Source organism: Ostrea edulis, chromosome 2 (assembly GCF_947568905.1).
Source record: "Ostrea edulis chromosome 2, xbOstEdul1.1, whole genome shotgun sequence".
NCBI classification, from domain to species: Eukaryota; Metazoa; Mollusca; class Bivalvia; order Ostreida; family Ostreidae; genus Ostrea; species Ostrea edulis.
Window position 1 is genome coordinate 45,208,816 of NC_079165.1, and position 20,083 is coordinate 45,228,898.

The window sequence follows — 20,083 nt, forward strand, 5'->3', positions numbered from 1 at the left end:
GATGACATCTATTGACGATACGCGATAGCCAAAGTGGCTGCATTTCTTGATTCAAGAGCAGGATGTTTGGTTAAGGGTTAATCTGACCAAATTTACCTGGCTAATGGAATCAAAGCTAATTTATCATGAGACCTATCGTCCGGACATTTGCCTTAATGAGTGATCATAGAGGATGAAAAATTAAGAAATCTATTGCGACACCCGGTATCATTCCTTGCCCCTTATTTAAATATTATGTAGACCTAATATAAAGGAACACTGGAGGTCAACCATTCTCATCCACGACTTCATTTTTCCATGGGGTAGTTTTAGAGGTATATGTCATTTATTTCTTTGTCCGTGCGACGTAAGTAGATTTTGTTATCATTGTTCCTTATAATCTCACCTCACTTATTTCAGTTTTGGAATATTTCAATTCCTATGCGATAATCAATTCTCCAAATCTGATTCTACAAAATGACAGAGATTGCGACTTACAATTTGTTACTCTTTGATATCCAAACAACGAAAAGCAATACGAAATTGTTTGTGGACAACAAAATTGTATTATATATATAAATATGGTACTATTATTATTTTCTGTATGAATTTTATTATTGTACATATATTATCCATCACAATATCAATTTATTCATTAATTTATTTTGGTTTTATATCAGTAATTAGAATTAATTCAAAATTGAACAAAGAATGCTTTTATTAATGATGTTGCTGCAGACCTATAGCTCTCTGAGAAAATATTGGGACATATCAGATATGTCCCAATATTTTCTCAGAGAGCATAAAATACGCCTCGGAGGATATGCGACTCTTCTTGCATATTGTGTGTACATGTTCTAAGAGTACGTCTCTCTGTCGACATAATTATAATGATTTCTTCTACATGTTCCATCTTAGCATTCTATGTTATACATGAAACTGATTACCTACTTTTCTCTGAACAGAAATAATGCAATACATATCGTGGATCATCTAATAAATGTAACCCGTGGGGATCCGGGTTAGAATAGGTCCTCAGTACCCCTTGCTTGTCGTAAGAGGCGATTAAATGAGTTGGTCCTTCGGATGAGACCGAAAAATCCGAGGCCCCGTGTCACAGCAGGTGTGGCACGATAAAGATCCCTCCCTGTTCAAAGGTCGTAAGCGCCGAGTATAGGCCTAAATTTTGAAGACCTTCACCGGCAATGGTAACGTCTCCATATGAGTGAAGATTCTCGAGAGAGATGTTAAACAATATTCAATCAATCAATCTAATGAATGTAAATTAATAATGTAGTAATTATCAAAGCAATGTTCTAACTTTCAGAAAACAAAACAAATCATTTTTTCTATAAACATTAAAAAAAATGCAGGAGCAATTTTTTTCTACAAAGAACATATAATTAAAACCCCCTAAAAATGTTAAGTAGAAAATGATTTGATTCATTTGTTTAGTGTAATTGCATTATTCTCTGTGACAAGGAAAACGTTGATTTATGATACAGCACACTGAATAAGTATTTTGAGATGAAAATTGGTCCAGAAGAACCCGTTCGGTCTGTCTGTAGGGCGGAACCTTACGGAAAATTTGCTCTTTCTCAGCTGCATGACAACTGCAGAGAAAAAACGACGCAATGAAGCTATTTACTGGGATCAAGGGGGGCACTTCAATCTAAAGTTCTGAATTGTTAGACTTAAAAAGTTTACTTATCACAGATTTCATTTACTTTCTATATTGACCTGTTAAGATACTTTCGTTCTCCTCTGTGTATGCTTTGCAATGGATTTCCTCCCTACAAACTTTTACAAATGTCTGCAATTGCGAAAATATTCACACACACATACTCTCTCTCTCTCTCTAGCATTTTGTATGAAATAAAAAAAAAAACAACTCATACAGACCCAATTGCTTTCGTCAAAAATGGGGGGGAAACAAAAGAAGTCAGAAATCTTTACCTTGGGTTGATCATGATGCAAACATAATCTGAATATATCTGCCGTTAAGTTTGTTTATAGTGTATCATTAACCGCCAGTTTGGCAAAGTCGGCATTTACATGTAAAGTACGCAATTGCAGTCTAATACTGCAATCAGAAAATTCTACTTTAAAATTTGAACAAAAATATTTTCAATAATGTGTATACACATAGACAATTTTTCACAAACTTAAATAACCCCCATCTCCGTCCCGAAAAAAAAATATTTTACAGCTTTCTGCATTTTCCATGAACTTTTGATTAAACTCAATCAGGAAACAACTTTATGTCAATAATTAGAAGAAAAAAAGATTTGAAAGTGAATTTCTTCTTCCAGAATCAAATACAAAATGGAAAAATCGATCCTACTGGCCTTCCTTGTGGGACTGTATTTTGTCTCTGTGTTTTGTAAGTATTAGATTAAACAACAAATATAGAGTTTGAATATTTATTTCCAAAGCCAATAATTTTATAACTCCCAAGCCAAAACCTTCATGTTGAACGTGTTGCTCTTGTAGCGTTAGACCCACCAGACAATATTGGAAAGGAGTATGTTCTTATGTTTATGGAGAACTTTAAATTGGAGAAAAACAAAACTTTCCCCCTAGAAGTCTACATTAGTACCTCAGAAAAAAGCACAGCACGTGTGACTATTACCTCTCCCATTTCAAACAATCCACGCGTGGATCAAACTGTTACAGTACAACCGGGAGATGTCCAACGCGTGAACATTAGTGAAGCGTTTCGAATGCTTGGAAGCTCAGTTTCTTCTAAGGGATTGCTGATAAAGTCCAACCAGAATATAGCAGTGTACGGGGCAAACAAAGACACATTGTCAAATGATGTATATTGTGCTATTCCCGTGGATGCCCTGGGCAATGAATACTATGCTGCCTGTTACGGCCCAGCGCTTAAGAAAACTGAACTTGGAGTCGCAGCGACCGAGGACAGCACGTCAGTATCGGTAACGCTTCCTACTAAAGATCAATCCTTAACCGTCGATTATGGTGGGAAACATTATAAAGCCGGTGAAACTATTCAAGTAAAACTGAACAAGTACCAGACGTTACAACTGCAGAGCAGTTCGGATTTGACTGGTGCCCATATTGTAGGTGACAAACCTGTTGCTGCATTTAGTGGTAATATTAAAACTAATATAGGCAATGGCACCTCTGCTGACCATTTGGTGGAACAATTAACCCCGGTTGACACTTGGGGCAAAAAGTTTGTAACGGCCCCGATTCCCACACGAACAACGGGAGATTTTTTCAGAATTATCGCCAGCGAAGATAATACTGAAGTCCAAATTTCAGGAATGACTTCGTTAAAGATCCCCAAAGCGGGGGAGTGGGTACAAGTTGCTGTTCCATCTGGCGACCATAAGCTCATCACATCTAATAAACCCGTACTGTTGACGCAATACGTAATGAGCGAACAAAAGATATCTGAACCTGCGGACCCGTCCATGATGATTATCCCTCCTTACGAGCTTTTCGGAGCCAAATATACATTTTCAACCCCACAATACTCACGACCGGACTACGGCGCCGGATACGCTTACCAGCATGAATTCATCATCATTGTAAAGGATACAGAACGTAATACCCTATTACTGGATGATAAACCTTTTCCATCGAGTGCGCACTGGAAACCTATTCCTGGTACGGATCTTGTGGGCGGATACGTAACAGTTTCTCCTGGCTCTCACACGGTGCGGAACACTGATCCTACAGCGCTCATTGGTGGATATTTATATGGCCACGCCTTTCATGAGTCATATGGATTTCCTACCGGAATGCGGTTGGCTAAAATTAATGCTGTAAGTTATTTTTATGTGGTAGTGTTACTATACATATAAGCTCTGGCTAGGGTCTCGATAGGAAGTGCTTATGTATGGAGCGCCAAATTAACATAAACTCAAATAATTGAACTAAAGATCTCTTCAAATAATTAATGATATCTTCAATTCTGAATTATTGCGCGCATTAATTGAATTGATGATAGCATTAATTCTTCTGCTGAATTGATGCGCGCTTTAATTGAATTAATGATCTCTTCAAATGAATTAATGATATCAACAATTGAATTGATGCGCGCTACAATTCAATTGAAGAGAGCAATAATTGATATAATGCGCGCATTAAATCAATTGATGAGAGCAATAATATAATTGATGCGCGCATTCATTCATTTGATGAGAGCAATAATTTTGATTTAATGCGCGCATTAATTCAATTATTGCTCTCTTCAATTGAATTAGTGATATCTTTAATTCATTTGAAGAGAGCAATAATTCTTTTATTGATGATGTCTTTAAATAATTGAAGATATCTTCAATTATTTGAGTTTATGTTAATTTGGCGCTCCATACATATGACAACCATGTCAGAAGTCCTGGGTTAGATGAAATACCGTCCATTTAACCTTGTTACACTTGGCGATTCCAAACGTCTTAAAAACTATTAAAGATTTGTTTTACACTGTTAAGGAAAATATTTTCAGAAAAATAAATTGTACACAAAGAGACACCCCCCCCCCCCCCAAAGGCCTTGTATATGTAAAAGGGAAAGATATCTCGAATGTTCTCACGAGAACGTCATTATCATCAACAATCATAGCAATGTACTTGTAAATCTTATCTTATCTAGGTACACATCTTTTTTATCATCACCATACTCCAATTTCAATCGATTGGCATCTTTAGAATTTAATAGGAAAATCATTGTAACGCCGTATTGCATGATGTTACAGATTTTGAATTATTCGTGCTTTGAGGTTAATGAAGAAACTACGTACTTCATAACAATATTACAAGCTCTTAGCATAGCTTGCTATTAACTCTACTCCCTAAAATGATCTGCTCGTAATTAATAGACGGCTTATATGACAAACATTTTCTTATACTCAGTATATTACAAGCAATGACAATATATTTATTCTCTGAAACTCTGTTACAGAATAAGTAAAGAGAATGAACATAATATAGATTTGGAGAGAGAGAAAAAAAACTAGAATATGATGTCGTCCGTGGATGGATCGATTAACCTAGAGAACATACTCTCTCGGAAGTGATTTGATTAATTTACTTCTGTTTTGTGTATTAAAAAGTTGTTAAAAAACACCAGGCGAAACCCTGCGCAAGCGCGGGGTTATCAATCACAATTAAATAAATTAGCATATAGGGAGGACCTTTTTTGTGCGTGTTTGGATCGGTGCGCACATGAATTAAATGAATGATACATGTATCTTTAACTCAAATGAATTTAAGAACAATGTTTGAATAATTGCATGCATTAGTTATGTTATATTTATTGATATCATACAGTAAAATAAAACTTGATGATTTGGAAGTCATTTGGAGCTCTAAACTGTTCCTTATGTAACATTAATCACCTCTATCCGTATTGATAATTAGATAATGATTTTACGAATGCAATTGTAATCCGTCATGTCGAATAGTTGACAAAAGACAAAATGAACGGTCGTTCATAGTTTCAGAATTTGAAAGTCAGTGTTGCAAACGTGTTTATAATAGTAGTTTTTGTCCAGTGCGACAACCGGAGGACAAAATTATGAATACACGTAGTTTCTTCTCATCAAACGCAATATTCGAAAACATAATGCACTATATGAATGAGAAACAGAAAAACTGTTATACTGTAAACAGTGGCCTCATTTCTTGGACATTGTCATGTAGTTTACAACATAATTTCAGTAAAATATGTTAACTTTAAATATTTCAGCAATTGGATGAATATTTATTCGTGAAAAAAAAATCCTCTTTCTTGTTTTATATGTTGTATGATAGAATAAATTGAATTTAATATACGGTGCATGAGTAATATAAACTAATTTGATAACTAGTTATTTTAAAGACTCTCAGAACATTGTGATTACTTAGACAGTACATATGGCAGTAATTGATTTTCGTTACTTCTAATTAAGTTCTGATAATCATCTACAATATGTTGTGTATCTCTATTAGCCATGTAATAAGACAACCCCTGTACCAGGAGACGGCATCGACAACGACTGCGATGGCAAAATAGACGAGGAACTGTGTACGGTGGAGAACAATCAGAAAGGCAAGTAGTCTGGTTTTGTCGCAGTTAGAGAGGTAAATATCCAGGTGTGCCAATGGTTTCTCAGAAAAAGCAGCACTCGGGTTTTGTCGTTGGTCTGCCAAAGGTCAAGTATCCAGGCTTTGTCGTAAAGACTCTGTCACAGATCTGTCAAAAAACAAGTATCTAAGGATCTGTCACAGTCACAGGCAGGTATCAACGGGGTTTCTTAAAAACCGCTCAGCCATACAGATAACTTGATGATTCTGATCATTACCCCCAGCGTCAGAATTAGGCCAGAATTAGGCTGTCAAATGATAGCAAGTATTCTAACAAGTGTATAATCACACTTGTTCAAACCTGGTGACACAGAGTCAGGACGGGACCACAGTCGGGGCTCAACGTTTAATATACATGTCGCAATATGTCTGCAAAATCTTTATGAAATCTTGCCACATTGACAATGTCCTCAAACTAGAGGTCAGTGCGGGGTCACACGGCACTGTAGTTTAATATAATTATGTACCATGTAAAAAGGGGGGTTGACCCTAGTGCACCAGTGTAATCTAGAAACGAAATCAACCTCTTTGAATTTGGGTTTGGTTTGGTGAGGCAGGAGAAGGTGAAAAGGAAGAGGAGATAGGGGTTAGGGAAGGGGGTGAACTGTGTCATCCATGTCCACTCCCCTAACTAGTTGTCATAGAATGTCATTATCATGAAAAACTTCAAAACCGCTCTATAACCAGTTTTAGGCAATATGATGACAAGGGACCTGCACACCATTGGCAATCTGAGGTTTGGCTGTTTAACTGATTTAGAATTAGTCAGATTGCATATTTTAGAATCCATGATTGCTTTGATTGTCTCTATTTACATTCTTCAAAATAAAAATATGATATTTTTTGTTATTACTTAATTTTATCCTAATTTTGATTCCACCGATATTTCATTTTGATTGAGCAGATGATGATAAAGATGGTGAAAAGGATGAAGATTGTGCGCTGCCGCTGCCAGGTGAATATTTAATAAGTATTGATTGTTACAATAGGAGTTAGGGTTTTAAGTTAGAAGGTCTTCTGATATGAAATGATCTCAACTCTCAACCGCCAATCAGAAAATATTGAACCAATAATTAATATCATTTATTAGTTGATGGAGGGTGGTCGGCGTGGCAGAACTGGGAACAATGCTCAGCCACCTGTGAAAACGGAACTACCGTCCGCCATAGAAAATGTGATAACCCTACCCCTGCCTACGGAGGGAAGAATTGCAGTGGGACGGGGCAAGAAACCAAACCATGTGACACGGGAAGAGGTTGTCCAGGTATAAACTGATTGAGAATGAGTGTACATATGTATGTGTGTGTATTTGCACATAGAAGGAGAGATATACCTAAATGATAAAAACTCACTTCCGCCCCAGTTTCAGTCTCACCATGCTCACAGCCTGCAGAATCAAACTTCGTGACAGCAAGGTGATTATTTTATCGTCAACAAAAGCAACTTTTGACTAGCTGAAAATTCAGCATGGACAAAGAGCTGCATTGTCAGAAGGGCTGAGATATTTCCGTCACGTGTACCCTATTACTAAGGGGGATGTCTTTCCCTCAAGTTGTAAAATTTTTTAATTTCTCTCCATTTTTTTCTTCAATAAAGTAAATATCATGGAAATGCAATAAACATTCTATAAAACATTCCTAAACATTTTAGAAATGAATTTTCGATTCTGGGAATTGAATTAAAAGTTTCCCCAAATCAGATGCTATTGCTGAGCAAAGGGAAGGAACCCTGATGACAACATAACCATGTGATTTTTAAGTAATAAAGTTCTATTATCTGATATCTATTAACTGTGCCTCTTGATGTACGAAATATCTAGGAAAGAAGTAATCAAAGAAATCACAATAGTCAGGAATCTGTTCCATTAGCTGCAATAATGTAGCCCTATCCGATTTTTTTTTATTCTAACATTTTTCCTCCAAAAAAAAAAAAAAATCGGAGAGGGCTACATTATTGAAGCTACTGTTCCATTAGTAACAAGAAATGGAAATTTTAAAATGGAAAAGCTTAGGAATTGAAAAGTGTCACCCTCAAGTTAACAATTGCTGTTCAACAAATTTATTATGCCGTCTTTCAAAGAGGGGCATATATTAAATTGTTTTACAGCTGTCAGTTGGTCTTGTCTGCTCAATATCTTTAGAATCCTTTGCTTGTGTGCAAGTTGATAATACCATTTACTATGTACAGTGGTTGCACCTAAAGAGTAGATGACCCCTGTAGATTTTGAGGTCAAGGGTCAATCAACTTCGGACATAGGAATATATTGTCTGCTCTGTATCCTGAGAATCATTTGTTTGACAGACATCAAACTTGGTACACTGGTACAGCTGAAGGAGTAGATAACCCTTATTGATTGTGAGATCACAAGGTCAAGGATCAAACTATACATAGTAATATATTGTCTGCTCAATATTTTTAGAACCCTTTGCTTGGCAGATATCAAACTTAATTGGTACACTGATTCTACCAATGAGTTGATGACCTCTATTGCTGTTGAGGTCACAAGGTCAAAGGTCACAAGTCAAATTACTCTGGACATAGAAAGATATTATTCACTCAGTAATTCAAGAACCTTTCACTTAACAGATATCAAACTTGGTACAATGGTACATTATAAAATATTTTCCACTTAATATCTTGTGAACACTTTGATGGCAGATATCAAACGTGTACACTGATTCTACCTAAGGTACCTCCTAAAGAGTAGATAACCCCCCAATTGTTTTCAAGTCACAAGATTAAAGGTCATCACTCAAATGACTAATTATTTGGAAATGTCTGCTCAGTATCTTGAAATGTTAAACTTGATATCGTGGTTGCTCCAGACACTAGTATTATAGATAACCCTTATTTTTCACTATCAAATGGGAGACATTCTATTTAAAGTTGATCCTTTTCAATATTGCAGATAAAAGTTTAAAAGAATATAAATAATCAATGGTTCGCCTGTTTTCTTTTAAGGACACACGCAACATTTTTCATCAATGTAAAACAAAATTGTGACAATACAAGCACATTTCACTTGCATCTACAAAAAAAAACCTTGGGGTGAATTACCAGATCTGTGTTAGAGTGAGCATAGTTTGATAGTTCCTGGTTGTGGCAGGTGAAGTAATTTCTTGTGTATATGGACATTGGTAAGTTACTGTAGCAAAGAAGGGGAGAGAAATCATTGGATCAATCGGAAATTAAACCAGGAAACTTGCATTATTCGTTAGGTGATCTAACCACTGAGTTAACCAGGCCAATATACAAAGAATAGTTATTGTAATATTATTAGAATATGAAATTAAAACCTATTTTGGAAATCATAAAAGGACTCTTCATATCAAGTAGATAAAAAATAGTTCTAGAAAGAAGTGGTGATTTGGTTTTTACTAATTAATGATATTACAAATATTATCAATAATGAATTATTGGTGTTAAACCTAGCTAGCATGTATTACTTTATTAGGATGTTGTACTTTATACTTATCTAGATTTGAACTAATTGAAATGTTGGGCCGTCACAGTTATAAATGACTCGCTGGGAATACAGGGAATATTTGCAATCCCGATTTTAAAGTAATGTTTATCCTTATTAAATAAACCAGAAAGTATAAGTATATGCGTAAAAAGCAGAATGCCTTAAACTAATATGATATTAGTTGATGATCACCATGTACTGCATTTTGCAAATACACGCCATTGATCAGCTGTTCACTGAATTCAAAGTAACATTTATCTCAGATTCCATAAGAAATTGCAATTTTAAAGATAAATTTTCTTTATTCTTTTGTTTTTGTCTTGGTGGGGAATCTGAGAGAATTAAGACCCCTATCTAAAGAGGTTTCTTTTGGCTGCTCGATTACTGAAGCAGTTTTGGTCTAACTGGGAGACATTACAAGTGTGATACGTACAAGTCCTAGAAACTGATATTGTTTTTCTTACAGTTGATGTTGACTCTATCTGCAAGAAGAATAAGACGTCTGTGATTGCCGACCCTTTCAACTGTGCGCAGTATTATGATTGCTCTAAAAAATCATCAGCTTTAGGAAAACCGTATTTGAAGGAATGCCATTATCCTGACCTCTTTTCATCATTAACAAACACATGTGAACCATTTTCAAAAGTGACTGGAAGTTGTGGTCGGAGAAAAGAAGTTCAAGCTCCATGTAAAAAAATTTTTCTAACTGTTTTCCCTCTCAGATATATCTGTCTATTTTTGATAAATAAATATGTTTTCACTATTTTGGTACATATATATTGAAATTAAAGCTGAACAGACTATGTTCTTGTTTGATGCTGATCTTGTGTATTGTAAGATATACTAGTATTTAAGATATTGTATTTTATTATACAGGTGACTATGTCCAGAATTTGTGCAATACTACTGATCCAACTTGTGTGCCTTGTCCGAAACGTCTACCCTCTTGTGTCGGATTATCTGATGGCAAACAATTATTTCCAGGAAAGCAGTTTGCTCCAGATTATATTCAATGTCTAGACAATAGAACGGTGGGAGTCAAGAAATGCCATCTGCAATACTTCAATCCACAATTCAGAGACTGCAGAAATTATTCAAGACGTGTGTATATATACCTTTATCATTGTTTCATTCAGAATTTATCATTAGACTGGAATCACCATGCCCGTCTTCCCATCCATCAGTATGTCTGTACACGAGGTTAAGGTCAGCGTTCAAGTATGTTATCACCCACGTTATGGCATGTGGTAATACAAACTTGTGCATATATCTCGTCTTAATCCAAAAATTGACCAAAATCTTGCATCTAACCTACATTTTATGCTTCTGATCAGTTACTGGTGAAGAACAGCATTTAGGTCTGTTCTCACCTTATGGCAAGTGCTATGCAACCAAGTTGCTTCTATGACATATCCTTCTTCCAATTTCTGGCTGAATCTGACATTTATTTTGTACTTAAGTGAATCATTTAGGTCTTTCCCAGCTAGAATAGAACTAGCCCATGGTTACAGATCCTCAGTCTAAGCCTTAATTTACATCATTATCATCTATTGCAAGATTAGTTCACAAAGATTTCTTTTTGATGAGTAATTTAAAATGCTTCAAGAGCATAATTAAAAAAGCTATTTAGAAAGAAATTGGTGTTCAAATAAACAGCCTATTCCAAATGTTCCCAGTTTTAGATGTGTTTATTGTGGGGATGTTGGTCCATTAAGTCAGCTTTAATTTTATTGCTAACTTTAGTTTTAAAACATTACAAAGAAATTTAACTGTTTTTTATGACATTTCATATAATATAATAAACAGCTTTATCATCTTTATCTGCGTTTGGAGTCAATCTGAACTCGGGGGAAATTTTTTATACAACATTATTTAACCCTTGATATTTATATTGTATCTTACTTTATTTTCATACTCCACAGCTGTCTTAAACTTCCTGTGCTCAAAAAATGCTTCTGCTGCACTACCAAACCCAGATAACTGTGCCAAATTCTACAACTGCTCTAAACTCCACTCCTCAAATACACTTCAAGACATGACAACAGAGTGCAGATATCCAGATCTTTTCTCTGTGACTTCTGGAAAGTGTCAGGATTTCAAAAGTGTCAATTGCAGCACACGGAAAGAGCCCATGGCACCTTGTATGCAAATGTTTCAAAGTTATCTAATTCTAACACATATTCCTGAATATTAGAGGTTTACTTTCGCGTAATCAAATTAGAATCTTGAATCAATATTTTTCAGATCCTTCTAAATCGACATCAAACAAAAGATACTCGATTACATCGTAATTATAATCGCATGCCATTCATCTTTATTCAACTTTCAGGTGAATATGACCAAAATCTGTGTGCAGCTAGCAATCCCTCTTGCGTTCAGTGTCCCAAACGTCTGCCCAGTTGTCGAGCATTGACCGATGGACAAGAAGCCTTTCCTGGAAAGCTATGGCAGGCAGATTACATTGTGTGCGACACAAATCGTACAATGAACATCACCCAGTGTCCTCAAGGGCAGTATTTCAATCCCAGATTGAAGAGTTGCATGAAGCGGGTCCCAAAAGGTAAAGTTTCCTGTGAAATGTACATCAATAATAGGAATGTAGCAGTATTTGTGAATGATATGTTTTGTATTGATGACATATGAGCAGGAGAGACAGTTGTTCTCTGTTTGATTTGCAGTGGATGTACCAGATTACTGTTCAGCCCACCCCAAAGCTTTACTTCCAAAGGAAGACAACTGTGGTCAGTACATCAACTGTTCGGATCCCGGATTTGATGGGAATCACACCATGGAATGTGTGTATCCAGATCTGTTCTCTGTGACATCCATGTCATGTCAGTGGTTTGAGAATGTGACCTGTGACAGCCGGATGGAACCCCAAGCCCCTTGTAAGTGTGATTATGAATTGTTGGATGACAAGATTAACTGTATTAAGGGGAGACTGACTGAATCACAATAATTTATATGTGTCTGGAAATCAATATACATGTAGTTAATATGGTTTGAATTGTTTGTCGTTTCGATGTACTACATTGTATATGGAATGATCGTGGGTGATTCACAATATAGAACTGCAGTGGTGTGATTTCAGTATATAAAGATGAGAGATATTCCTGTGCGTCACATCAAATTTTGATTTATGTTATCAAGGATGAAACTCATTCCAGAACTTTTTGAAAATTAAATGAAAGGACAAATATTGTTTCTACGTTTTGATCATTTTATGCTTCTTTAAAGTTCAAGTATCCTAAACCAGCTTGTTTCACATAAACTGTAATATGGTAGAAAATTTGAAGCGACTTTTAATTCCTTGTATCCATTAGGTGAATATCACCAAAATCTGTGTGACCCAATGAACAAAAGTTGTATCCCATGTAAGAAGAGACTTCCCAGCTGTGTGACATTGGATGATGGAAAGAATTCTATTGACTGGTTGTTATGGAAACCGGATTATGCTGTATGCTACAAGAACAGAACCCTGAAAATGGAGAAATGTTCCACTCGCTTCTTTGATCCAGTTCAGAGAAAATGTACAGACAAGGCAAACCCAAGTAAGGTTTTTTGTTAGTGCTCAAAGTCAGAACATAAGTGATTGAATTTAAGTAAACTTCCTTCATTCATGGCTGATGCAATATTTAAAGTTGTACTTGTGATGACGAAAAGGTCTCATTTTCCCTCTTTCCAGGTAACATTGATGAGATTTGCAAACAAAATCCAAAGGCCATCTTGCGTAAGAAAGATAACTGTGCCCAGTATTACAACTGTTCAGTAACCAACTCCACTTATGGTGGCCACCTTCAGGAATGTAAATATCCGGACCTGTTCTCCACTGTCAGTAGGAGATGTGAAAACTTTAAGACTGTGCCATGTGACAACAGAACAGAACCTCAGGCACCATGTGAGTTGATATCTGTGGTGTTTCGACTTAAGGAAAAAGAAGATTACAGTTTATACATATATATAGTTTCGCTGTCTAGAAAAAGAGCAAAGTATTTGGATAGGATTGTGAATGTTCAGTCATAAGAAAAGTTAATATATTGTATTATTTCAGGTGAATATGTTCAAAATCTGTGTGCAGCTAGCAATCCCTCATGTGTTCAGTGTCCCAAACGTCTGCCCAGTTGTCGAGCATTGACCGATGGACAAGAAGCCTTTCCTGGAAAGCTATGGCAGGCAGATTACATTGTGTGCGACACAAATCGTACAATGAACATCACCCAGTGTCCTCAAGGGCAGTATTTCAATCCCAGATTGAGGAGTTGCATGAAGCGGGTCCCAAAAGGTAAAGTTTCCTGTGAAATGTACATCAATAATAGGAATGTAGCAGTATATGTGAATGATATATTTGGTAATGATGACATATGAGCAGGAGAGACAGTTGTTCTCTGTTTGATTTGCAGTGGATGTACCAGATTACTGTTCAGCCCACCCCAAAGCTTTACTTCCAAAGGAAGACAACTGTGGTCAGTACATCAACTGTTCGGATCCCGGATTTGATGGGAATCACACCATGGAATGTGTGTATCCAGATCTGTTCTCTGTGACATCCATGTCATGTCAGTGGTTTGAGAATGTGACCTGTGACAGCCGCATGGAGCCCCAAGCCCCTTGTAAGTGTGATTATGAATTGTTGGATGACAAGATTAACTGTATTAAGGGGAGACTGACTGAATCACAATAATTTAAATGTGTCAGGAAATCAATATACATGTAGTTAATATGGTTTGAATTATTTGTTGTTTCGATGTACTACATTGTATGTGGAATGATCGTGGGTGATCACAATATAGAACTGCAGTGGTGTGATTTCAGTATATAAAGATGAGAGATATTCCTGTGCGTCACATCAAATTTCGATTTATGTTATCAAGGATGAAACTCATTCCAGAACTTTTTGAAAATTAAATGAAAGGACAAATATTGTTTCTACGTTTTGATCATTTTATGCTTCTTTAAAGTTCAAGTATCCTAAACCAGCTTGTTTCACATAAACTGTAATATGGTAGAAAATTTGAAGCGACTTTTAATTCCTTGTATCCATTAGGTGAATATCACCAAAATCTGTGTGACCCAATGAACAAAAGTTGTATCCCATGTAAGAAGAGACTTCCCAGCTGTGTGACATTGGATGATGGGAAGAATTCTATTGACTGGTTGTTATGGAAACCGGATTATGCTGTATGTTACAAGAACAGGACCCTGAAAATGGAGAAATGTTCCACTCGCTTCTTTGATCCAGTTCAGAGAAAATGTACAGACAAGGCAAATCCAAGTAAGGTTTTTTGGAAGTGTTCAAAGTCAGAATATGTGTGATTGAATTAGTAAACTTCCTTCATTCATGGCTAATGCAATATTTAAAGTTGTACTTGTGATGACGAAAAGGTCTCATTTTCCCTCTTTCCAGGTAACATTGATGAGATTTGCAAACAAAATCCAAAGGCCATTTTGCGTAAGAAAGATAACTGTGCCCAGTATTACAACTGTTCAGTAACCAACTCCACTTATAATTATGGTGGCCACCTTCAGGAATGTAAATATCCGGACCTGTTCTCCACTGTCAATAGGAGATGTGAAAACTTTAAGACTGTGCCATGTGACAACAGAACAGAACCTCAGGCACCATGTGAGTTGATAAATATGTTGTTTCGAGTTTAGGAAAACGGGCAGATTACTGATACAGTGTATAGGTTGAGCTAGGGTGTCCTTTCAATGATGAATATTCAGTGATGAAAAAGGTTGATATATTGTATTATTTCAGGTGAATATGTCCAAAATCTGTGTTCAGCTAGCAATCCCTCATGTGTTCAGTGTCCCAAACGTCTGCCCAGTTGTCGAGCATTGACCGATGGACAAGAGGCCTTTCCTGGAAAGCTATGGCAGGCAGATTACATTGTGTGCGACACGAACCGTACAATGAACATCACCCAGTGTCCTCAAGGGGAGTATTTCAATCCCAGATTGAAGAGTTGCATGAAGCAGGTCCCAAAAGGTAAAGTTTCCTGTGAAATGTACATCGATAATAGAAATGTAGCAGTATTTGTGAATGATATGTTTTGTATTGATGACATATGAGCAGGAGAGACAGTTGTTCTCTGTTTGATTTGCAGTGGATGTACCAGATTACTGTTCAGCCCACCCCAAAGCTTTACTTCCAAAGGAAGACAACTGTGGTCAGTACATCAACTGTTCAGATCCCGGATTTGATGGGAATCACACCATGGAATGTGTGTATCCAGATCTGTTCTCTGTGACATCCATGTCATGTCAGTGGTTTGAGAATGTGACCTGTGACAACCGCATGGAGCCCCAAGCCCCTTGTAAGTGTGATGATGAATTGGTGCTTTGTTATGATTAACCATATCAAAAGATATTCAAATTGACTGAATCACCATAATTGAAATGTCATGGAGAATCAATGTATTTGATATTGTTGAAATTGCTTGTTGTTTTTGATGCATTATATGGGATGGCCATGAATGATTTCACAATATGGAACTTTGATGTGTTTCCACTATGTTAGGATGAGTAATAGTACCAGTGCATCACATCGAATTCCGATTTTTGATATCATTATGGTCAAAATAATATCAGAAGTTTTTGAAAATTAAATGAAACGCCAATTAAGTCTCTACGTTTTGATCATTGTGTGCTACTTTAAAGTGAGAGTGCCTCAAATCAATTTCTTTCCAATAAAAAAAAGAAAAAAATTTGGTGGAAAACTAGAAATGGATCTTAATTCCTTACATTCATTAGGTGAATATCACCAAAATCTGTGTGACCCAATGAACAAAAGTTGTATCCCATGTAAGAAGAGACTTCCCAGCTGTGTGACATTGGATGATGGAAAGAATTCTATTGACTGGTTGTTATGGAAACCGGATTATGCTGTATGCTACAAGAACAGAACCCTGAAAATGGAGAAATGTTCCACTCGCTTCTTTGATCCAGTTCAGAGAAAATGTACAGACAAGGCAAACCCAAGTAAGGTTTTTTGGAAGTGTTCAAAGTCAGCAAATGTGTGATTAAATTAGAAAGCGTTCTTCATTGATGGCTGATGCAATGTTTAAAGATGTACTCATGATAAGGTAAAGCTCTCATTTTCCCTCTTTCCAGGTAACATTGATGAGATTTGCAAACAAAATCCAAAGGTCATCTTGCATAAGAAAGATAACTGTGCCCAGTATTACAACTGTTCAGTAACCAACTCCACTTATGGTGGCCACCTTCAGGAATGTAAATATCCGGACCTGTTCTCCACTGTCAGTAGGAGATGTGAAAACTTTAAGACTGTGCCATGTGACAACAGAACAGAACCTCAGGCACCATGTGAGTTGATATCTGTGGTGTTTCAACTTAAGGAAAAAGAAGATTACAGTTTATACATATATATAGTTTCGCTGTCTAGAAAAAGAGCAAAGTATTTGGATAGGATTGTGAATGTTCAGTTATGATAAAGGTTAATATATTGTATTATTTCAGGTGAATATGTCCAAAATCTGTGTTCAGCTAGCAATCCCTCATGTGTTCAGTGTCCCAAACGTCTGCCCAGTTGTCGAGCATTGACCGATGGACAAGAAGCCTTTCCTGGAAAGCTATGGCAGGCAGATTACATTGTGTGCGACACAAATCGTACAATGAACATCACCCAGTGTCCTCAAGGGCAGTATTTCAATCCCAGATTGAAGAGTTGCATGAAGCGGGTCCCAAAAGGTAAAGTTTCCTGTGAAATGTACATTGATAATAGGAATGTAGCAGTATATGTGAATGATATATTTGGTAATGATGACATATGAGCAGGAGAGACAGTTGTTCTCTGTTTGATTTGCAGTGGATGTACCAGATTACTGTTCAGCCCACCCCAAAGCTTTACTTCCAAAGGAAGACAACTGTGGTCAGTATATCAACTGTTCAGATCCCGGATTTGATGGGAATCACACCATGGAATGTGTGTATCCAGATCTGTTCTCTGTGACATCCATGTCATGTCAGTGGTTTGAGAATGTGACCTGTGACAGCCGAATGGAGCCCCAAGCCCCATGTAAGTGTGATGATGAATTGTTATATTCAGGATTAACTGTATTAAAGGGAGACTGACTGAATCACAATAATTTAATTGTGTCAGGAAATCAGTATAGTTAATGTGATTTGAATTGTTTGTTGTTTCGATGTACTTTATGAAATGATTATGGGTGATTCACAATATAGAACTGTGGTGTGCTTCATTTTATGCTTCTTTGCAGTTAAAGTACCCTAAACCAGATTGTTTCACATAAATTGGTAGAAAATTAGAAATGAATCTTAATTCCTTGCATTCATTAGGTGAATATCACCAAAATCTGTGTGACCCAATGAACAAAAGTTGTATCCCATGTAAGAAGAGACTTCCCAGCTGTGTGACATTGACTGATGGGAAGAATTCTATTGACTGGTTGTTATGGAAACCGGATTATGCTGTATGTTACAAGAACAGGACCCTGAAAATGGAGAAATGTTCCACTCGCTTCTTTGATCCAGTTCAGAGAAAATGTACAGACAAGGCAAACCCAAGTAAGGTTTTTTGGAAGTGCTCAAAGTCGAAACATTTGTGATTAAATTAGTAAGCGTTCTTCATTGATGGCTGATGCAATATTTAAAGATGTACTCATGATAAGGTAAAGCTCTCATTTTCCCTCTTTTCAGGTAACATTGATGAGATTTGCAAACAAAATCCAAAGGCCATCTTGCGTAAGAAAGATAACTGTGCCCAGTATTACAACTGTTCAGTAACAAGCTCCACTTATGGTGGCCACCTTCAGGAATGTAAATATCCGGACCTGTTCTCCACTGTCAGTAGGAGATGTGAAAACTTTAAGACTGTGCCATGTGACAACAGAACAGAACCTCAGGCACCATGTGAGTTGATATCTGTGGTGTTTCGAGTTTTGGAGAAATGGAAGATTACAGTGTATAGCTATAGTTATGCTGTCTACAAAAAGAGCAAAGTATTTGGATAGGATTGTGAATATTCAGTCATGAGAAAGGTTAATATATTGTGTTATTTCAGGTGAATATGTCCAAAATCTGTGTACAGCTAGCAATCCCTCTTGTGTTCAGTGTCCCAAACGTCTGCCCAGTTGTCGAGCATTGACCGATGGACAAGAGGCCTTTCCTGGAAAGCTATGGCAGGCAGATTACATTGTGTGCGACACGAACCGTACAATGAACATCACCCAGTGTCCTCAAGGGCAGTATTTCAATCCCAGATTGAGGAGTTGCATGAAGCGGGTCCCAAAAGGTAAAGTTTCCTGTAAAATGTACATCGATAATAGGAATGTACCAGTATATGTAAATGATATGTTTTGTATTGATCACATATGAGCAGGAGAGACAGTTGTTCTCTGTTTGATTTGCAGTGGATGTACCAGATTACTGTTCAGCCCACCCCAAAGCTTTACTTCCAAAGGAAGACAACTGTGGTCAGTATATCAACTGTTCAGATCCCGGATTTGATGGGAATCACACAATGGAATGTGTGTATCCAGATCTGTTCTCTGTGACATCCATGTCATGCCAGTGGTTTGAGAATGTGACCTGTGACAACCGGATGGAACCCCAAGCCCCATGTAAGTGTGATTATGAATTGTTGGATGACAGGATTAACTGTATTAAAGGGAATTCAGACTGACTGAATCACAACAATTTAAATGTGTCAGGAAATCAATATAATTAATATCATTTGAATTGTTTGTTGTTTCGATGTACTATACGGAATGATCATGGGACATTCACAATATAGAACTGTGGTGTGCTTCATTTTATGCTTCTTTACAGTTAAAAGTACCCTAAACCAGATTGTTTCACATAAATTGGTAGAAAATTAGAAATGCATCTTAATTCCTTGCATTCATTAGGTGAATATCACCAAAATCTGTGTGACCCAATGAACAAAAGTTGTATCCCATGTAAGAAGAGACTTCCCAGCTGTGTGACATTGGCTGATGGGAAGAATTCTATTGACTGGTTGTTATGGAAACCGGATTATGCTGTATGTTACAAGAACAGGACCCTGAAAATGGAGAAATGTTCCACTCGCTTCTTTGATCCAGTTCAGAGAAAATGTACAGACAAGGCAAACCCAAGTAAGGTTTTTTGGAAGTGTTCAAAGTCGAAACATTTGTGATTAAATTAGGAAGCGTTCTTCATTGATGGCTGATGCAATATTTAAAGATGTACTCATGATTAGGTAAAGCTCTCATTTTCCCTCTTTCCAGGTAACATTGATGAGATTTGCAAACAAAATCCAAAGACTATCTTGCGTAAGAAAGATAACTGTGCCCAGTATTACAACTGTTCAGTAACCAACTCCACTTATGGTGGCCACCTTCAGGAATGTAAATATCCGGACCTGTTCTCCACTGTCAGTAGGAGATGTGAAAACTTTAAGACTGTGCTATGTGACAACAGAACAGAACCTCAGGCACCATGTGAGTTGATATCTGTGGTGTTTCGAGTTTAGGAAAACGGGCAGATTACTGATACAGTGTATAGGTTGAGCTAGGGTGTC

At 36.9% G+C, this 20,083-nt stretch overlaps 1 protein-coding gene across 1 annotated transcript in view; it reads left to right on the plus strand.

The window, feature by feature from the left end:
* The first annotated feature begins 2,519 nt into the window (after positions 1–2,519).
* Positions 2,520–20,083, plus strand: part of LOC130051446 (uncharacterized) — a 32,083-nt gene continuing 14,519 nt past the window's right edge. The window contains exons 1-24 of the mRNA XM_056153382.1: positions 2,520–3,665; positions 5,940–6,039; positions 10,007–10,228; positions 11,463–11,681; positions 11,870–12,100; positions 12,219–12,428; positions 12,864–13,091; positions 13,226–13,438; positions 13,592–13,822; positions 13,941–14,150; positions 14,585–14,812; positions 14,945–15,163; positions 15,299–15,529; positions 15,648–15,857; positions 16,294–16,521; positions 16,654–16,866; positions 17,020–17,250; positions 17,369–17,578; positions 17,860–18,087; positions 18,220–18,432; positions 18,584–18,814; positions 18,933–19,142; positions 19,431–19,658; positions 19,791–20,003. Coding sequence (XP_056009357.1) covers positions 2,520–3,665; positions 5,940–6,039; positions 10,007–10,228; positions 11,463–11,681; positions 11,870–12,100; positions 12,219–12,428; positions 12,864–13,091; positions 13,226–13,438; positions 13,592–13,822; positions 13,941–14,150; positions 14,585–14,812; positions 14,945–15,163; positions 15,299–15,529; positions 15,648–15,857; positions 16,294–16,521; positions 16,654–16,866; positions 17,020–17,250; positions 17,369–17,578; positions 17,860–18,087; positions 18,220–18,432; positions 18,584–18,814; positions 18,933–19,142; positions 19,431–19,658; positions 19,791–20,003 — 6,103 coding nt within the window. The remainder of the gene's footprint in view (positions 3,666–5,939; positions 6,040–10,006; positions 10,229–11,462; positions 11,682–11,869; positions 12,101–12,218; positions 12,429–12,863; positions 13,092–13,225; positions 13,439–13,591; positions 13,823–13,940; positions 14,151–14,584; positions 14,813–14,944; positions 15,164–15,298; positions 15,530–15,647; positions 15,858–16,293; positions 16,522–16,653; positions 16,867–17,019; positions 17,251–17,368; positions 17,579–17,859; positions 18,088–18,219; positions 18,433–18,583; positions 18,815–18,932; positions 19,143–19,430; positions 19,659–19,790; positions 20,004–20,083) is intronic.